This window comes from Neovison vison, chromosome 11 (genome assembly GCF_020171115.1).
Source record: "Neovison vison isolate M4711 chromosome 11, ASM_NN_V1, whole genome shotgun sequence".
Lineage (NCBI taxonomy): Eukaryota > Metazoa > Chordata > Mammalia > Carnivora > Mustelidae > Neogale > Neogale vison.
In genome coordinates, this window is record NC_058101.1 from 146,873,642 (window position 1) to 146,892,464 (window position 18,823).

At 38.6% G+C, this 18,823-nt stretch overlaps 1 protein-coding gene across 5 annotated transcripts in view; it reads left to right on the top strand.

Annotated features, from left to right (window-relative positions):
* The window catches only part of SLC10A7 (solute carrier family 10 member 7), a 258,489-nt gene that overhangs the window by 205,202 nt on the left and 34,464 nt on the right, over positions 1 to 18,823 (top strand). For 3 of the 5 annotated variants that reach the window (XM_044224917.1, XM_044224916.1, XM_044224921.1), the window contains exons 7-9: positions 1,104 to 1,187; positions 11,817 to 11,982; positions 12,925 to 12,976. In XM_044224917.1, coding sequence (XP_044080852.1) covers positions 1,104 to 1,187; positions 11,817 to 11,982; positions 12,925 to 12,976 — 302 coding nt within the window. The remainder of the gene's footprint in view (positions 1 to 1,103; positions 1,188 to 11,816; positions 11,983 to 12,924; positions 12,977 to 18,823) is intronic. The other 2 variants (XM_044224920.1, XM_044224919.1) reach the window with 1 other exon arrangement.

An 18,823-nucleotide genomic window follows, 5' to 3' on the forward strand; every position in this document is an offset into this window, starting at 1 on the left:
TTTATCTAGAGATTTCATTTGTTTTATTTAACATTCAGTGCCCTTGGTCACCACTACCTCCAAGTCTTTCACAACGTTTGTCTTCCAAAGGGTATTTCCAAGTTTAATTAAACTGAGGTAGATATGAAAATTGAGGTTTGGTCTACAGAGGAAGGGTGCGGTAAGTTTCAACTTCCCAGAAGATTGTTATTGATGACTTGGAAGAACCTGACTGCAAAAGGGACTCATAAAAACGATAAACATCTATGGGACAGGCTATTGTTTGTCCAAAGAGGTTTGAAAACCAGAAGGAGGTTTTGAAAGCCATTAACAAGTTAATAAGAAGACTGCAATTCTTGGTGGTTGAGACTAACATGAGCGTGGGGCTGTGTTTATAGGCAAACACTATCTGTGCTCCTGGCAGTAGAATCTTTCTGAGGCCGAGATTATAGTCATTAGTGAAAACAAACCAAAAAACGAAGAGGGAGGAAAAAATAGGAATTATGAGCAGTGTCAAAACATACACATTTAGAAGGGATATATTGAAATTTTAGGTTGAAAAATAATGTGTGTTTCAGGAATTTCCATTTCCTAGATTTTGTATATGAATACATTTTTAAAGGTATGTGAGATTCATTGCCTTTGTTTTGAAGGAAAGAAAAGTTAGAAACTATTTCATTTGCACAGATGAAAATGTGATCTTGAGACGAGAATGATGAGAGATACCCTTGTTTGTTTTAGGAATCTGCAGCTGGGACAAAGAGAAGAGTACGCAAACTATGAGTATAGGGGAAATATCACGCCATATGATCATAAACAGTACGAGCACAGAATAACTTTACTAGTCAGAAATGTAGTTAATAATAAGCAATGTAAGTTAATTATAAAACCATAGTTATCATTTTTCCTCAGTGGTAGTTTCCCATAAAAATTAAGTGGTAAAGCACTTAGTCTATTGGGTGCTAAATTTAGAAAAAAAAAAGTAACTTCACTTGATTTTTGTATATAGCTACCAAATTTTTGGTGCCTGTAAGAGAATTCATTTATTGTATCATTTAGTTAACAGCAATATTGGATAACTGATTCAAAGTAATTCTAACTCCTCTTATATTCTTGCTTTACAGCTTGGCTCTTCCTCTTCTGTGCCTTTTACATCTATTTTTTCTCAGCTTTTTATGACTGTTGTGGTTCCTCTCATTATTGGACAGGTAAGATCTCCAATTTTACCTGCCTTTTTTTTTTTTTTTTTTGGTCAAATTGTGAATTCTGATATAATGTCAGGACAATTGAGAGAAAAGATAGAGAAAAAGACATTTAAAGAAAACATAAAAGACTTTGAAACACCAGGTTTCATCCATTACCATATTCCCACTTTTTATTTTTTTATTTAATATCAATCTGCTTTGCAGATAGCTTTACATAGGAATGCCTGCACAGAATCTTGATTTTTTTAATTTATTTTTTAAATTTATTATCTGTACTTCATAGCCATGTATTTAGCTTAAAAATACCTACCAAATCATTTCCTTATTCTGCTCCTTCTGATAAAGTCTCAGCATTGTAACTGTTGTTGGGAACAAGCATCTAGCTGGCTGGCTTCTTCGTAGACCCCTTCAACAGCCATGATCATATTTGTGATCATGTAATTAATAAAATAAACACTTAATTCTATTAGCTCTTAAAATTAGATCTTAGAAAACTTAGTTTCCTTTATCATTCTTATTGAATTAGACTAATGGGAGAAATTCTTATATTTAACCTCTTATAGCAAGTTAATAAGCATGTAATTGAATTATAACATACAAATTTAAAAACACAGGAATGGAGCACAGAATTGTACCACTAAAATGAGTGAGTCTTAGGAAAATAGTATGTCAGGATGGTTAAGAGCACAAACGTTGGTTAAAGAACAACTAGACTCTAGTTCTTAGTTTTACCTTTTATTTGCTGTGTGACTTTAGGCAAGTCATTTGATCTCCTTAGCTCCAAGTTCATAATTTACCAACTTGTATAATAATACCACCTATCTCAAGGAGTTGTTGTGAGGATTAATTAAAATGTGGATGGATGTAAAGTTTTTGTCATCACAGAGCCTGACACAGGTAAGTGCCCTATAGTGTCTATCATCATCATTGTCAAATTCCCTATAAATACTAAATGAAAAGCAACTCTTTGATACATTAAATAGAAAAAAAAAGTATGTCTGTGCACATGTTACATGTATATACATATAATATTTACACACTGTCTTAGGCTTGGTTCTCTGGGAAAGAGAGTGTGAGACAGAGGTTTCTATACAGGAAGTTTCCTCGAGGAGAGCCCTTGGGATGAACACCTTTGGGAAAGTAAGAAACGTAGGATGGGGAGAAGGTACAAGACAATGTAGTTCCAGCAAAGGCTTCTAGCTGCACTGACCCCACTGAGGACCAGAGTCTTAATAGACTTTTGCACTGACAAGGTTAGATACTGGCTTCCCTCCACTCGCCCTGAGAGGTACGACCTTGGCAGAGTCTGCAGTGAGTAGCAGTTCCCAAAGAGGAACTCATCGGGGATCTCTGGGACAACTAACATGCCCTGCAACGTGGGAACAAACACCTCATTCCAGGTGACACCCCACAGCACCTGCTACATGTCTCCATTTTGTTTTTAAATTTTAATGTTATACTTAGAAAACAGACTAAATTTAGGGGAAGAGAGAATGATTTAATGGTACTCAAAGAATACCATTTAATTAAATATAGAATAATACTTGGAAAAATGCTTCTACACTGCTGCTCACATCACAGGTCTTCTGCTAAATTTTGTCCCTTGCCTCTCTAACCTCTTTGCCACTTTCCTACACTCTTACTTCCCTATCTTTTCTCAATTCCTACTTAAGTTTTCTGTTTAGAGTATCCTTCCCCATCTACCTCCCCACCCCAACTCATTGTTCGTGTGACTCTTTATTTATTTTTTAAAGATTTTATTTATTGATTTGACGGACAGAGATCACAAGTAGGCAGAGAGAGAGGGAGAAGCAGGCTCCCTACTGAGCAGAGAACACGATGCGGGGCTCGATCCCAGGACCCTGAGATCATGACCTGAGCTGAAGGCAGAGGCTTTAACCCACTGAGCCACCCAAGAGCCCCTCATGTGACTCTTTAATTTATACCTTCTTTGAACCGCCTATCTGAAGTATGTTTCCCTGGTTGTTTATTGTCTTTATCGTAGCACCTTGATTCCTTTCTTGGGCTTTGCCTGTTTCTCTCTCATTAGACTGTAAGCTTCATGAGTACAGGAACCATATTTGTCTTGTTCACCATACCCAGATGATAGGAACCCAATAAATAATGTATGGAATGGGTGAGTGAGGGAATGAATGGATGAGCTTTATGAACAGTAAGGGAAATGCTGTTGTATAGAGGCATAACAGAATCTGCCTGCCCTTCTCAGCTCTGGACAGTTTAAGCTATGATTATTATTACTTTAAACCCATACTTATTTTTTTCTGAAAATAGTTCTGAATATATTTCTGAAAATAGTTCTATATAACCTGAGGCTCACACATTCTTTTTTTTTTTTTTTTTTGTGGATCTTAGAGATATCTCTGTTGATAATAAACGTTTGGCTTCAAACATATAGACAAAAAATACCTTTGTCTAATATTTAAAGATATATATATATGTATAAAATATATATGGTTATATGTATACTTAGTTACATACATAGTTATGTAAGCTATGTCATCAAGAATATATATCCTGGGATGCCTGGGTGGCTCAGTGGGTTAAGCTGCTGCCTTCGGCTCAGGTCATGATCCCAGGTCCTGGGATCGAGTCCCGCATGGGCTCCTTGCTCGGCAGGGAGCCTGCTTCTCTCTCTGCCTCTGCCTACCTCTCTGCCTGCTTGTATGCTCTCTCTCTCCCTCCTTCTGCCTGACAAATAAATAAATGAAACATCTAAAAAAAAAAGAATATGTATCCCAAGAGAGTAATATATTGTTAGAGTGTTCATCATTGCTTGCCCAGTAGTAAAGTATTACGATAAATTATAATATAGTAAAAGTAGTCAAAAAGTAATATAGGTGGTTTAAAAAAATCCTTCCACTACCAAAGTCCTTTAATGGCTTTTCTCAAAGAGGAAAACATATTTGCATCTACCTGCCCACCTCTTGTATTCTAGTTTTAGGAATTAATAATCATACCCCCAGTCTCTACCTTCAGAAACCACCTGCCTCCCCTTTTTCTGTACATCCTCACTCCCTTACATTCAGGCGATCACTACATGCCTCCGTTTCTGCCGCAGAAGTCGTTCACATCTGGCATCCGCAACCACACCCACACACCAAAGAGGATGTCACAACTTCGTCACCTCTCTTCTAAATTATTGCACCTCTTGTCCCTTCTGTGAGCCTCTCCTCATTCCTAGTCAATGTCTTCACTGCCTCCAGGAAAGCCCTAAAAAAATCAAATGTTGTCCTTCTTCTTAAAAAGTCCTCCCCTCCCACCCCACCCCCGCTGCCTTTTGCCCATTCCTTGTGTGGCCCACAAAACACCTCACAGTCTAGCCCCACCCTGCTTCTTCCCTGTCACCTCCCACCATCCCCTTCCTTCTGCACCAGGCCCGCACCACTCTCTTGCCTGGCCACGCCCCTTCACTGCCCCTGCCTCTCAGCTTTAGTTAGGTACTGGCCTTTCCTACCAGCAAACTTCTACTCTTTCCTTAAGACTCAGCACAAAGGGGCGCCTGGGTGGCTCAATAGGTTAAAGCCTCTGCCTTTGGCTCAGGTCATGATCCCTGGGATTGAACCCAACATCAGGCTCTCTACTCAGCAGGGAGCCTGCTTCTCTGCCTGCCTCTCTGCCTAATTGTGATCTCTGTCAAATAAATAAATAAAATCTTAAAAGAAAAAAGAAGACTCAGTACAAAAATGTCCTTTGGTGTACTATGGACCTGCTCAGACGGCCTCATTCTAGACTAAATGCCAGTGCTCATATAGTACTTGATTCATAGTATTTATCAGGAGTGATTATAATTAATCCGGGAGCTCCCGAGAAGCAGAGATGATTAATATATTTAATAAATATACTCAAAAGTAGGATGTGGACTGTATAAAAATACTGGCTGAAAAAAAACTTCAAATTTATCCTCATGGAGCCCCCAGTAGTTTATTTTATTTTATTTTATTTTTTCAGTGTTCCAAGGTTCATTGCTTATGCACCATACCCAGGGCTCCATGCAATACATGCCCTCCATAATACCCACCACCAGGCTCACCTAAGTCCTCACCCATCTCCCCTCCAAAATGCTGCTTTCTCAGAGTCCCCAGACTCATGCTTCCTCCCTCCCTCTGATTCCCCCAATTCACGTTTCCTTTCCTTCTCCTAATGTCCTCCATGTTATTCCTTATGCTCCACAAGTAAGTGAAACCATATGATAATTGACTCTCTCTGCTTGACTTATTTCACTGAGCATAATGTCCTCTAGTCCTGTCCATGCTGATACAAAAGTTGAGTATTGATCCTTTCTGATGGAGGCATAATACTCCATTGTATATATGGACCATATCTTCTTTATCCATTTGTCCCTTGAAGGGCATCTCGGCTCTTTCCACAGTTTGGGGACTGTGGCCATTGCTGCTATGAACATTGGGGTACACGTGGCCGTTCTTTTCACTACATCTGTAGCTATTTTACCTAGATTTCCAGCTTTACTAGAGAAACACATAATTGGTCTCATCTTGTTTCAAATTTATGACCCCCAATTTAAAATATTACTAAACACTTCCTAGAAATCCTACTGTATTTCCTTACAAGATTATTTCATGCTCTCTTGTAATTTTAGGTCTTTCCCTAATACTCTCCCACTTTCCCATTGCACCTGGGTCTCACTGACTTTGCTTGTGTTTTGCAAACCTGCCAGCTCTGATCCTTCCTTAACAACTGTACCAGCTGTTCCTTCTGCTTGGAGCATCTCACTATCCACCTTCTCAGAAAGACCTTTCCTTACCCCGCTCCAGTGGCTCCCCAATCGTCAGTGTCATATCATCCAGTTTAAACCTCTGCTTAGGACCATGATCTTCCTCTTGTTGATTTGTTTGTTGTTTTTGCTTTCTATTTATCTTCTTAAACTAGAATATAAGCTCTATGATACCAGGGACCTTTTCTGTTCATTTATCATTGTATATGTTTGTAATTAGTTGACCCACCAAAACTTTGTGATGTGGTATTTGGGGACCTTGTTAGAAGGACTCATATGTATTACTTCAGAGAAAGGAACCTAGGCAAGGTAGTCTCATCTCTCGATTGTAACTAGAGGTGGCACATGATGTATATTTCTATTAGATTTGTATGTATATCTTTTAAAAAGAGATTTTTTAATCATTATTTTTTAAATAAACAATGGGAACTAGAGGGAGAAGAAGACCAGGAAGGAAGAGGTGAAAATATTTTCCTTAATCTTCTAGTCATAATAAAGCTTCATTCTTTAATTTTTTACTTGTGTTACTGAGAGTTAATTTTATTCTGTTTTTCTGTGTTTTCCGCATACAGTACTTCTTTTTGGTTGGACTCAGTATTGACTGACTGCAGTGTGATGCAGAGTCTGGTTTGATTTCTGCCACTGCCTGACCGTGCATACAACTTCTGGCCCTCACTTACCTCATATGTAGAACAGGAGTTATCTTCTAGCTCAAAGATGCTGTGACTCTCTGAGCTACGTCTTTCCATAGATAGTTGAGAGATTGCATCTTCTGTCAGTTCTAGAAATAAATAAAACGTCTCATTGCAATATTTCTTTTTTCCTGATAAACCCTTCGATACATCTAAATCCTTGTGACAATTACTTATTTCATGCATTATATTGAGAGATTTATGAATACATGTTAACAAACTAGAACTTCCACCACCTTTGAAAAACATTTTTCAAAACAGTGTGCTAAACCCCACCTTTATTCTAATAAAATTTTAGGTTGACTTTTCATATTAAGTAATCTTCAGCTGAAGCTGAAGATAATGTTTTTTTTTTTTTTTTAATTTATTTGAGAGAGAGAGACAGTGAGACAGAGCATGAGCGAGGAGAAGGTCAGAGAGCGAAGCAGACTCCCCATGGAGCTGGGAGCCTGATGTGGGACTCGATCCTGGGACTCCAGGATCACGCCCTGAGCCGAAGGCAGTCGTCCAACCAACTGCGCCACCCAGGCGTCCCTGAAGATAATGTTATTAATGCTAGTAAAATTTTACATTTCTAAAATTATACTAGGTATGAACTATTTTCATTGCTTCACTTGAGTTGCTCCGAGAGGACAGGAGCTGTTGCATTATGCAGTGGGATATCCTGGTAGACAGTGTATGTTAGAAATAGCACCAAATCAGGACTTGGAAATAAGAACAGCCACTATTCTCCAGGTATAGGCCCCTGCTCTAAAGCATTTTACATTTATTTAATAACTTAATCCTCACTGCCACTACTACTGGATCCATTTTACAGATGAGGCACAGGAAAGTTAAGGATTTGCCTAAGACCACAAAGAAAGAAGCTCCAAAGTACATACCTTTAACCATGAAGCCCTGTTCCCTCCCTCAGGAGGTTGAGGTCATATTCCTTGCTCAAACACCCTCCTCCCAATGACTTTTTAACATTTTATGCCAGTTTTTCAGGCTCTCTTGCCTTTGTTTTCAGGTAAACTGAGCAGGATAATATCTGCACAACTTCTCTCATGAGACAATGTAAATAATACTTAAGTAGATGATGGGTGTTTACTATATCCCGTGTACTTTGACTGTCTATACTTTTTAGATATTATTTTGAATCTACTCAATATTTAATAAAATATTTTTAAAGAAAAGTGTTAATATACATTGGATTTGATTTTGTATCCCTGGCTATACATTTCAACAGATGATTGAAGAAAAAGCAAACCACTTTATGTAAATGTATAGATTCAGTGGAATAGAGGATAAAACTTGAAGAAACAATCTCAAGTCACCTAGAAGAAAAATAAATCTTTAAAACTCAGACTTAATATGAGAACTATCTATCACATATCTCCACTCAAAAATCAATTTATAAATATAAAGACAGAATAGAAGGGAGAAAAGCAAGAAAATGTTCCAGAAAAAAATTGGAGAAAACTAAAATGATGGATATTACACATCTCAGTTATCTCAGTATATAAACATTCCTCACCTAAGACACATTTTTTCAGATTTCCAGCTTGGAGTTTATATAATAATTGATATGTGGCTTAGCTTATTAAAAGTACTGGCATTCAAATCTAAGTTTCCCTTTAAGCTCTCCTGGTGTTTAATGTAAAATAGAGAAAATCAAAATGAAGAAAGTGAGATGATAAAGTTTCCTGAGGAAGATGTTTTTCCTTCTCAGTCCTTGGGCAACAGCAAGTCAATGAGGATTTGTCATCTAATGTTGAATTCCTAAGTTTCTGTGATCTCTGAGTACAAATGAATTAGTATGGATCCTGAAGAAAGCTACAACTGGCCACCTTATCAAGAAGCCTTTTCCCAGGGCCCCTGGGTGGCTCAGTGGCTTAAGTGTCTGCCTTCGGCTCAGGTCATGATCTCAGGGTCCTGGGATTGAGCCTCACATTGAGCTCTCTGCTCAACTGGGAGCCTGCTTCCCCCTCTCTCTCTGCCTGCCTCTCTGCCTACTTGTGATCTCTCTCTGTCAAATAAATAAAAATCTTAAAAAAAAAAAGCCTTTTCCCACCTCATCCTGACTTTCTCCCCACCCCTCCCTGCAAAGAGGGAATTCTGAGGCACATATATCAGGTTGGGTTGCTATCTCTAGCAAAGGCTTGTTTCCTAGAAAGTTATTACGTGTTTCTACAAGGCAAAGAAATTTGGAGAATTTTAAAATGACATAGATTCTTGATAAATGGAGGATGATTGTATCGGAAGTGAGTGGCTGAACAAAGAGAAGATGGGGTTTCCTGACATTTATATCCAAAGCATATCTTTAAGGCATATCAATGTTACTTCGCCCAGTAGTTCAGGAGAGATTTTAACACTTTTCTCAGTACATGGTTACAAAAAGAAGCTGCTTTGTGAATTTAATTTTAGGCAGGTAGAAAAGCTCTATGGAGCCTGGCGAACTTATAAAATGGTTTGCTTAGAAAACACAGACAAATATCACCACAAGACTAAAAACAGTGAAAGACTATCTGTTTTCACCTAGGGTTATTGCTTAACTTGTGGCTCTGTCCGATTTCCAACTTTGTAGTTGTTTTCTTTATTGAGATTAAGTATCCAGCATTAACACATTGATGTGTTTAGAAGACAGGTGTTTTGGCTAAGAGGATGCAGGACTTAGGAGTCCGTATTTTCTGCCATACTGAAAGAGTCCTACTGTACTGTGAGACTCTGAGTACTTGGTATTGAAGAAAGAGGTAATTAGGTTAACTGAGTCAAATTGCAGCTTATAAAGTCGATTGATGATTAGAGATTTGTCTTGGTTTTTAAAATGGCTTTGACTTCCAGGTTATGCCTCATTCATATTTATCTTGTTTATTTTGTCAGTGGGGTCAGTGGTGGTAGAAGACACTTCTGCTTTGGGAATTGGGATCTTACATTCTATAACCCATTGCAGAGAGAGGACTTTTGTTTCTTTAATCATTGTATATTGAAACAAGATTGGAGGACAGCATCAATTTCAATAACTCTGTGTAATTTCCATTTATTTTGCTTCCTAAAGGAGTTGAGTTGTATTAAATTTGGGCAACTACTAGTTTCATGCTACCAAATATAATAGATATGAAATAACCTCTTAAATGAAGTCTCTCTGAACACAGAGAAGAACTTACATCTTGCTAAGTAAGAACTTAGCAAGAACTTACCCCCACAGGGGTTTATCTGAACATGGGGCCATCTGGGAACCTCAAGTACTATCATCCAAAATTTGTGTTCTAATGTATCAGCCCATTAACACTGTGTGGCAGAACTGCTCTTAACTTCTCTCTACCTTACTACAGTTTTCTTAAGTAATCTCTATGCCCAACATGGGGTTTGAACTCATAACCCTGAGTCCCATGCTCTACCGACTGAGCCAGCCAGGTGTCCCTATCGCTTAGTTCATTTTAACCTTAAGGAAAGAAATGAACACTAGAACTAAATTACTATGGTTTGGGATCATATCTACAAAAAGAAAAATCACAAGTTTTTTTTATAAATTCAATGTAATTTTAGTTACAAGATTTAATTTTTTTTAATCTTTAACCACTATTTGTCTACATATACAAAAAAAAAAAACCAGTTTCTCCCCCCCGATTCCCCCCAACTCATTTCTCCTCTCCATCTCCCAATATCCTCCGTGTTATTCCTTATACTCCACAAGTAAGTGAAACAATGTGTAACTGACTCTCTCTGCTTAACTTATTTCATTCAGCAAGTCGGAGTGGGGAACAAATCATGAGAGACTGTAGACTCTGAGAAACAAATTGAGGGTTTTGGAGGGGTAGGGGTAGGGGTTTGGGAGAGCCTGGTGGTGGGTATTATGGAGGGCACATATTGCATGGAGCACTGGGTGTGGTGCATAAACAATGAATTTTGGAGTACCAAGAAAAAATTAAGATAAATTAAATTAAAAAGCAGAACAGTTTCTCTTTCATTCCCAGCCCACCCAGCCATCAAGGTGTTGTTCTTGGGGTACTTCATGCCAACTGGTCAGCTTTCTGCTAGAATTTGCTTTATTAATACTGGTATTTCACTTGCTGAGTCCTTGAGAATGGATGAAGTTGATCTAATAGCCATTTGTTCAGAGGTTCTCTTGAGAGTAGTTTACTTTGGTTTTGAGTATGTGTGAAGGTATGTTCTATTGCAAATTAAACGTTTTTAGCCACCGAGCAGAAGATGACAGAACCCCATCAGCCTTGTCAGGAGAAGTTCCCTGACCTCATTATTGCTAATGGATCATGGTAATTCAGCCTGTTGTGAAATCTCATGTTCAATTATGCAGAATAATGAGTGATTCGAAACTTAGTATGTCTCAGCTATAGTCCTTATTACAGGGTTTGTTCAGCTTCTCTCAAAAGTGTAAGGTTTTAAGTAGAGTGGTTCACTTTTATATCCAAGCAAAAGTTATCACCAATATTCAGCCTGTCCTGATTTTAAATATCTGATTTGATTTTTAAAGAAGAGAGGATTGCTATGTAATTTTATTCACTCGTCCTTTTGTAGGAGAGTTAGGACAGGTTTATTCATTTTTAAGTATTAATTCTGGAATTCTAAAAGCATGCAAATGGCATTTGTCTTTGGATTCACAAAAACTCTAGATATTCAGAGTTTGAATTATTTAAACTCCCACAACACATGCACTTTTGCTTTTCAAGCATGAGTTATAATTTAATTAAAAACTTCTGGTGCATTGCTTGCATTTTAAATATTAATATGTTCCATGGATCACTTTCGATTACCTACTGTCTTGAAATTCTTGAAGATGTCAGATTTTTAAGATTCCCAAAGTTGCACTTGGAATTGTCTGTTGAGGCAAAGGGGACTATGATAATTACACACATCCATTAGGATCAGCAGAGGAGATAAACTTTGGGGAGGCTTAATGGGCATGTCTCAGTGACAGCTAGCAAAGAGCATTTGGCATGATTAAGGATGGATTTGAATGCAGTTGAAAATCTACTCTCATTATGGACACCAGTGGAAGTTGCACTACAAATGCGAAATCCCCCAGAAGAAGAGTGGTGTGGCACGGAAGCTTTGAAATCCACTGTGGCCATCATCCAAATTATTCTCTTTCCTTTATGTCTTTCTGCTGTCAGAATCACTTTGTGATGCCCAACTCAACTCCCTACATCTTTGAAAAAAGGCAACCTGTTGATCTCTGTATTTCAGATCGTCCGAAGATACATCAAGGATTGGCTTGAAAGAAAGAAGCCGCCTTTTGGTGCTATCAGCAGCAGTGTCCTCCTCATGATCATCTACACCACCTTCTGTGACACGTTCTCGAACCCAAATATTGACCTGGATAAATTCAGCCTTATTCTCATCCTGTTCATAAGTAAGTTGGAAGATAGAACATTTTTGCTATCCCCTCCGTCTCCTCAGGAGCAAAATGGAGGAAATTGTGAATTGTGTCCCCCAAACTCATTTTGAATGTTAATTTCATTAGAAAATAATACCGAGCTTCATCTTATATGTGCTCAGTGACTTTATCCTGTGTGTCTGTTCCTTAAGAAGACATCAGTTACATATTTATGATTTAATGTCCTTTGTTTTTTATGTTTGATTTATAGTAGTTGATGCCAGATGAAAGAAGCCATGGGATCTGTCACATTCAAATGTTAGATTGAATACTTTTTGCCAATATATTTTACTGTAACGTTGAGCTAATCTTACCCTTTATTATGAGCTAAAAGTAGGATTTATTTACTTAATACTGTCATTTTCTAAGTATAAGAGTTGACTGAGTTAGTTAAAATGTGGACATTTACATCATCTTTTCTACTAAACTATACCCAAGGTAATTTCATTTTAAGAAGCGGCAAACTATGAAATGCAAGTAATTTCAAGGATCAGAAGTCAACTTTTTGTTCTGTTCATCCTGTAATAGCAAAGACAGCTTTGTAATTATAAGGATACCTTATTAAAAATCAACGTGAGTTATTCCAAAATGTATATTATATGCCACTGCAGTTATGCAATTTACTATAAATACCCACAGCATAAACCAGCTCTTTCTAAATTGAACAAATTAAGTAACCAAGTCTCAAATCAAGGAGGGTTTTAGATTTGCAGAGTAGTAGACATCATAGATGATGCCTGGGGATATCTTCCATAAGAACGAATTTAGTCCCACTAACTTTGATGATTCTACCAGTTTAGCAATGTGTGTTTGTTTTTCTACTTGAGTTCATAAGTTGCAGATTAAACTAAGTGTATGGTAAATACGCTACAGATATTTTTATACCCCTAATTTAGATTCAATCTCTTTTTTTTCCAGTATTTTCTATCCAGCTGAGTTTTATGCTTTTAACCTTCCTCTTTTCAACGAGGTAAGTGATATGGTATCTCTTGTGGTTGTTAGTTTTTTAAGTGACAAATCGTGCTATTTACTTGGCGTCTGTGCCACTGTGCTAATCTAGTGTTTCTCTCGTCTCCTGATCATTCCGTCTTCCTCCTGCCACCCTCGGGTTGTAGATATCCTGAAGGGTTTGTCTGTGGCCCTGTGTCACCTGCTCACATCGTGTGCTTAGGTGGCCTCCTTCATTCTGCTGGCTCAAGCTATCAGCTTCCTGCTGTTAATTTTCATGCCGGGACCTTGCATTCCAATATTTTTCCTGAGTTGCAGCACTATTTATCACTAACCATTTAGATATATTCACCAATCTTCAGAAGACATCAGTCTCCAGATGGAATTAAAATTTTTCCCCAGTACTGCCTCTTTCTCTCTCATTTCTTTATTGTTAGTGGGATCACCGTCCACAGAGTTACTCAGACTACAATCCTTTGCATCATTATTTATAAAATTTTTAAAATATTTATATTTTTAAATACTTATTTATATTTTTAAATATTTCAAATATAAATAAAATATAAATTTAAATATTTTAAATATAAATAAAATATAAATATATATTAAATATTTTAAATATTTATAAAAATATAAATATAAATATTTATATTTTAAATATTTTTAAAATACCTTTGTAATTTTTTTGAGCTCTCAAAGCCACTTCCCTAATTCGGGCTCTTGTTGCCTCTTTTCTCCCTGGACTATTGTAGTAGATATCTTGTAAGTATCTTCATTTCTTTTTTTTTTTAAAGATTTTATTTATTTATTTGACAGAGAGAGATCACAAGCAGGCAGAGAGGCAGGCAGAGAGAGAGGAGGAAGCAGGCTCCCTGCTGAGCAGAGAGCCCAATGCGGGCCTCGATCTCAGGACCCTGAGATCATGACCTGAGCCAAAGGCAGCGGCTTAACCCACTGAGCCACCCAGGCGCCCAGTATCTTCATTTCTAAAATGAATTTTTCTTACGTATTTCATACTGCTTCCATTAACTCAAAGTTCTCATAATAGTCTCTTATCATAATAGCATCATAATAGCTCTTATCAGAGATCTTCAGTGGTTCCAGGACCTGTAGAATGATGTTTACTTTGGGGGGCTAAGTGAACTACTACTAGATTCAGCCTGTCTAAGCTTCAGGTTGAGGTAAAATCTTTGCTGTTCCCTGGAGGAACCTCATACATTCTCATTTCTGCTACTTGCTTAGGCTGTCCTCATTAAATTGGTCTCTTTGCCCTAGTTCACCTTTCCTATTCTTAAAGGTTCACCTCTAATACACCTTCTTCTACCAAATCATACACTCAACAGATAATACTTAAGCCTTCAGTACGAGGAAGTTACCACAGTGAGTACCACAGAGAAGAGATGATTCTGACCTTGCATGAGTTTATAGACTAGATATATGTCTGATAACTAAGTGTCCTCTTAGTGGACAGGGAGCCAACCTGTAGTCAATTCAAAGAAGAAAGCACTTCCAGAAAGAGTGGTAGAGCCAGGCTTCATGGAAGAGATGGGATTTGACATGAATTATAAAGAATGGCTAATTATTCAGCAAACCAGCAAAACAAGATGCAGAGAGGAGCTTCTTGGTGGAGGGAAAAATAATGCAAATGTGGGACACACACACACACACACACACACACACAAAGAGTGGGGCAATAGGAGTAGAGAAAGATTAAAAAATAATAACAGTAACTAGAAAGGCAGGCTTGGGCCAGATTGCCGGGTGATGGCAGTGAGTTGCCACAAGGGAAGTGGCCTGGGGCTTTTTTTGGTTTGGTTTGTTGTTTGTTTTTGGAGAGAGAGAGTGTGTGTACATGCACACGGGAGCAGGGGGGCAGGGGCAGAGGGAGAGAGAGAATCTGAAGCAGGCTTCACGTTTAGCACAGACCCTGATGCGGGGCTGGATCTCAGGATGGTGAGATCATGACCTGAGCTAAAACCAAGAGAAGGACGGTTAACTGACTGAGCTGCCCAGACTGCCCGGGGCCCGGGTTGTTTTTGAGATCTGAAACAGTGGCAGAGCAGCGTTGAGTTCAGCCCTCGCATTAGGCACTTGGCTCTTACGGCACTCAGCATCGCATGAGACTGATTGTAAACAGTCAATAAAAATTTATTGATTGGTGTAATCGGAACAGTTTTCCCTAGCTTGTGGTTGTGATTTATAAAGGAAGAGTGAAGCCTGGAGCCATTAAGACATGGAGAAAATGTGACTTAATTGGGTAGTGTAGGAGTCAGAGCTATTTTAAAGTTCTCTTTGTAAATGGTTTGTTATGTCGCCTTAGAAAAGACGTTTGCCTTTACCCCAGCTGTTTGTGTGCTGTGCTAGTCCTTGTGGCAGAAGTAGAGCCACTCGTCCTGTCCTGTTCTGTCAGACTGGGTAGGATGCAGATGTCCTGTCTGTGGCTGAAAACATGCTGAAAAGCACAAAAGAGCCGCTGCTGGAATGGCTGAAGGAGGCCTGGGGCGGAGATGGTGTCCCCACTGGTTGAATGGAAAGTGAGAGTTTTCAGTGTGGAGGAGACTGGATTTCCATAAGGCCTTGAGATCTTAAGACCCTATTATTCTGTGAAGTTCTGTTGCCTTTGGAACCTGTTCAGCTGTCAGATATGTGCCTTCTTTAATAAACAGCAGACTAAGGAATGGCTGTCACCGTGCTCCTCCCACACTGGTCCATTAAAAACCAGGGGTTTTTGAATTGAATAAAATTTAGAAGATGGTTGTATTTTTGTTTTTTGTTTTTCACTATGAGAGACATCATTTGTGCCTAAGGATTTTATTGGAGTAATAAAAAATACTAATGTTTACTGAGCCATGCTCTACGGCAGGCACTGTGTGAGGGACCATGCGTACGTTCTTTCATGAAAGTCTGACAGCAAAGACTAGGATACGATACATTCTTGTTGCTGTTTTGCTGATGAGGACCCATATTTAGAGTAGTTTGGTATAATAGCTCTCCTAAAATCAGAATCTAGTAGTTTAATAACAGATGGCAAAGAGTACATGTGGAATTAAAATCCATTTCCACTTGACATTTGCCCACACTTTTCCCACTGCACTAAACTATTTCAATTACTTTTAAAATTCTTTTTTTTTTTAAATATTTTATTTATTTATTAGAGAGAGAGAGGGAGAGAGAGCAAGCACAGGCAGACAGAATGGCAGGCAAAGGCAGAGGGAGAAGCAGGCTCCCTGCCAAGCAAGGAGCCCGATGTGGGACTCGATCCCAGGATGCTGGGATCATGACCTGAGCCGAAGGCAGCTGCTTAAACCAACTGAGCCACCCAGGCGTCCCAATTACTTTTAAAATTCTTAAATGCTTGTTTTGGTTAGGGAATCTGTAGAGAGTATTTAACTGGATTCTTCAAGTTTACTCACACAAGCAAATTAGTCAAAGACACCAAGAGTGTGAACTAGGACCCACTAGTTTATATACTCTGTTGAGTTTCATTTTCTCTTTCTACTTTTTGTTTCTTTCTATTTAAAATTAGTGAAATTGGCCTGTATTTTCTCTCTCTCTCTCTCTCTCTCTCTCTTTACCAACTCACTAAATCTATAACCAGTCCAGATATTGATACAAAAATCTCAGCATGGAACTCAGTCTTTCTTTTTTTTAATACAGTATGCCACCGACCCCTGATGATGGAAGTTTAGCATAAAGCAGGGGAGACCCAGCCAAGAAAATTCAACTTTCCTACAACACTCCTCCTACCTAGTTAACATTTCTTAGATTTACTGACCTCATGTGTTAGCTTTCTGGTGTCTGACATGTGAACTACGACTTTGAGTATTTAAAACATATTTGAGAGTTACTACTCTGCATTCTTTTTTGTCAGCAGAATAATGTCAGGGTTAAAAATTCCAATTCTAGAGTCAGACAGACATGAGTTTCAATCCTACTTAATAACTTTGTGACTTTTGTCATACCTCATTACTAAAATGGACATAGTAGTAGGACCTACCTCATAGAGTCATTTAGTGAACTGAATAATATGCACATAAAGCCCTCATCACAACACCTAGCATATACTAAGTGCTCAATAAATGTTAGCAACTGTCAAATGTTATACCAAGACAATTTAGCTATATTATTGCAGAAACTAATGATGGAAGAGAAGAAATTAGCATTTCTAGCTTTGTAGTACATTCTCTTTGATGTTACACTGTCACAGATGCTAGGAGACGAGAGTTGATTCATCAGACCTGGAGTCAGCTGTCCATAGTACCCTGTCCATAGTCTGCAACCTGGGGAAGCTGTCAGAGTTAACATAAAATGTTGAAAAGGTTAGAAAAAGAAAGCAGTAATTGTGAGCTTTAAAAAATACATAAAAGACAGTTTGGAAAGCTGATAACTGGAATAATAGAAACCCAGAATATCACTGGAGTGACAAAAGAAACTACTGAGAAAGGGAAAAAGAAGAAAACAAATTTTGAATATTTGTATAGGTGTTTTCACCCCTATCTCAGAACATTTTTTTTTAAGAATTTATTTATTTATTTGACAGAGAGAAATCACAAGTAGGCAGAGAGGCAGGCAGAGAGAGGAGGGAAGCAGGCTCCCCACTGGACAGAGAGCCAGATGTGGGGCTCGATCCCAGGACCCTGAGATCATGACCTGAGCTGAAGGCAGAGGCTTTAACCCACGGAGCCACCCAGGCGCCCCACCCATCTCAGTGCATTTTTAATTGGGTGTCTCAATCGGCGGCTCACTGTAGCCCTGGGAGGGGGGGAGTTATGGGAGGAAGCAAAGAAGGGTAGGAGGAAGGCAGGTATTAGTATTAATGGTAAGTCTTACCATTTCAGACACAAGGTAACTAAGCCACAGAACTCTGGGTAACTTGTTTAGTGGCATACAGCTAATGACAGATGAGGGCTTCTTCTAAAATTACGTAAGGACAAAACACAGGTACAGAGGTTAACAAAAGAAAGTATTTCACATGGACGTTTCCTCCTCTAAAAACCATGGACTTAGACAGAACTCTCTCAGAGGACCTTTTCTGCTCTACATTCTGTGATTCTACTAGTAAAACCTTCTGACATGTTTTCCTTTGTGAGTACTGCAGAGAAAGGCAAGATAAATATTATGTGGAAAACACTGATTGAAAGCTTTGTAAAAGAGCATAAAAAGACCAGTTGGGAAGAAAAGGAAATAAACATCTCAAGGGAAGCCAAAGTGATCAAAAGAATTATAAAAACAGGATAAAAAGAAAATCAATATTAAAAAGAGATAAGGTAGAGTTAGAAGATAAATAGTAATATGATTCCTTTCAAGAGCATGAGCAGACACAATAGAGACGTTAATCACTGAAAATAATTATAGTCGTTACCACTTAAATAAAATGCACAGGATGCTTCCTTTTTCTGGAGTTTGTCCTGACTTGCTGCCCTTGGGCTGCCTCATGACAGAACATGGCTGAAGGAAGGTTACTGATTGAGGTGGCCGCGCTCATCCACCGAAGTGTGTGGTGGTGTTTCTGTTTTCTTGATTTCCTTCTCAGAAAGCAGGCTCGTCTCCACTTCGGGGCAGCCTCCTGACTGGTGACGTGTGACTTTAGAGAAGTTGTTTGCCCTTGTTGTGCTTCAAGTTCCCTTTCTGGAAAAGGCAGGAAGTGGTAGTACCTAAGGCTATTCCAAGAAGAAGGAAATATTGGGAGTAGGGTGCCTAGAAGAAGGCTCAGTGTTTCCTGCTCCTCCTCAACATGGATGGAGGCTTTGGTGAGCATTTGCTCTGTTGGCTTTCCCCATGGCCCAGGGTGGGGGGCAGGCTCTTTCTCTCCTGATGGAGTGTTTAAGGACAATATTGTTTTTAACCTCAAGCAATCCATTTTTATGGG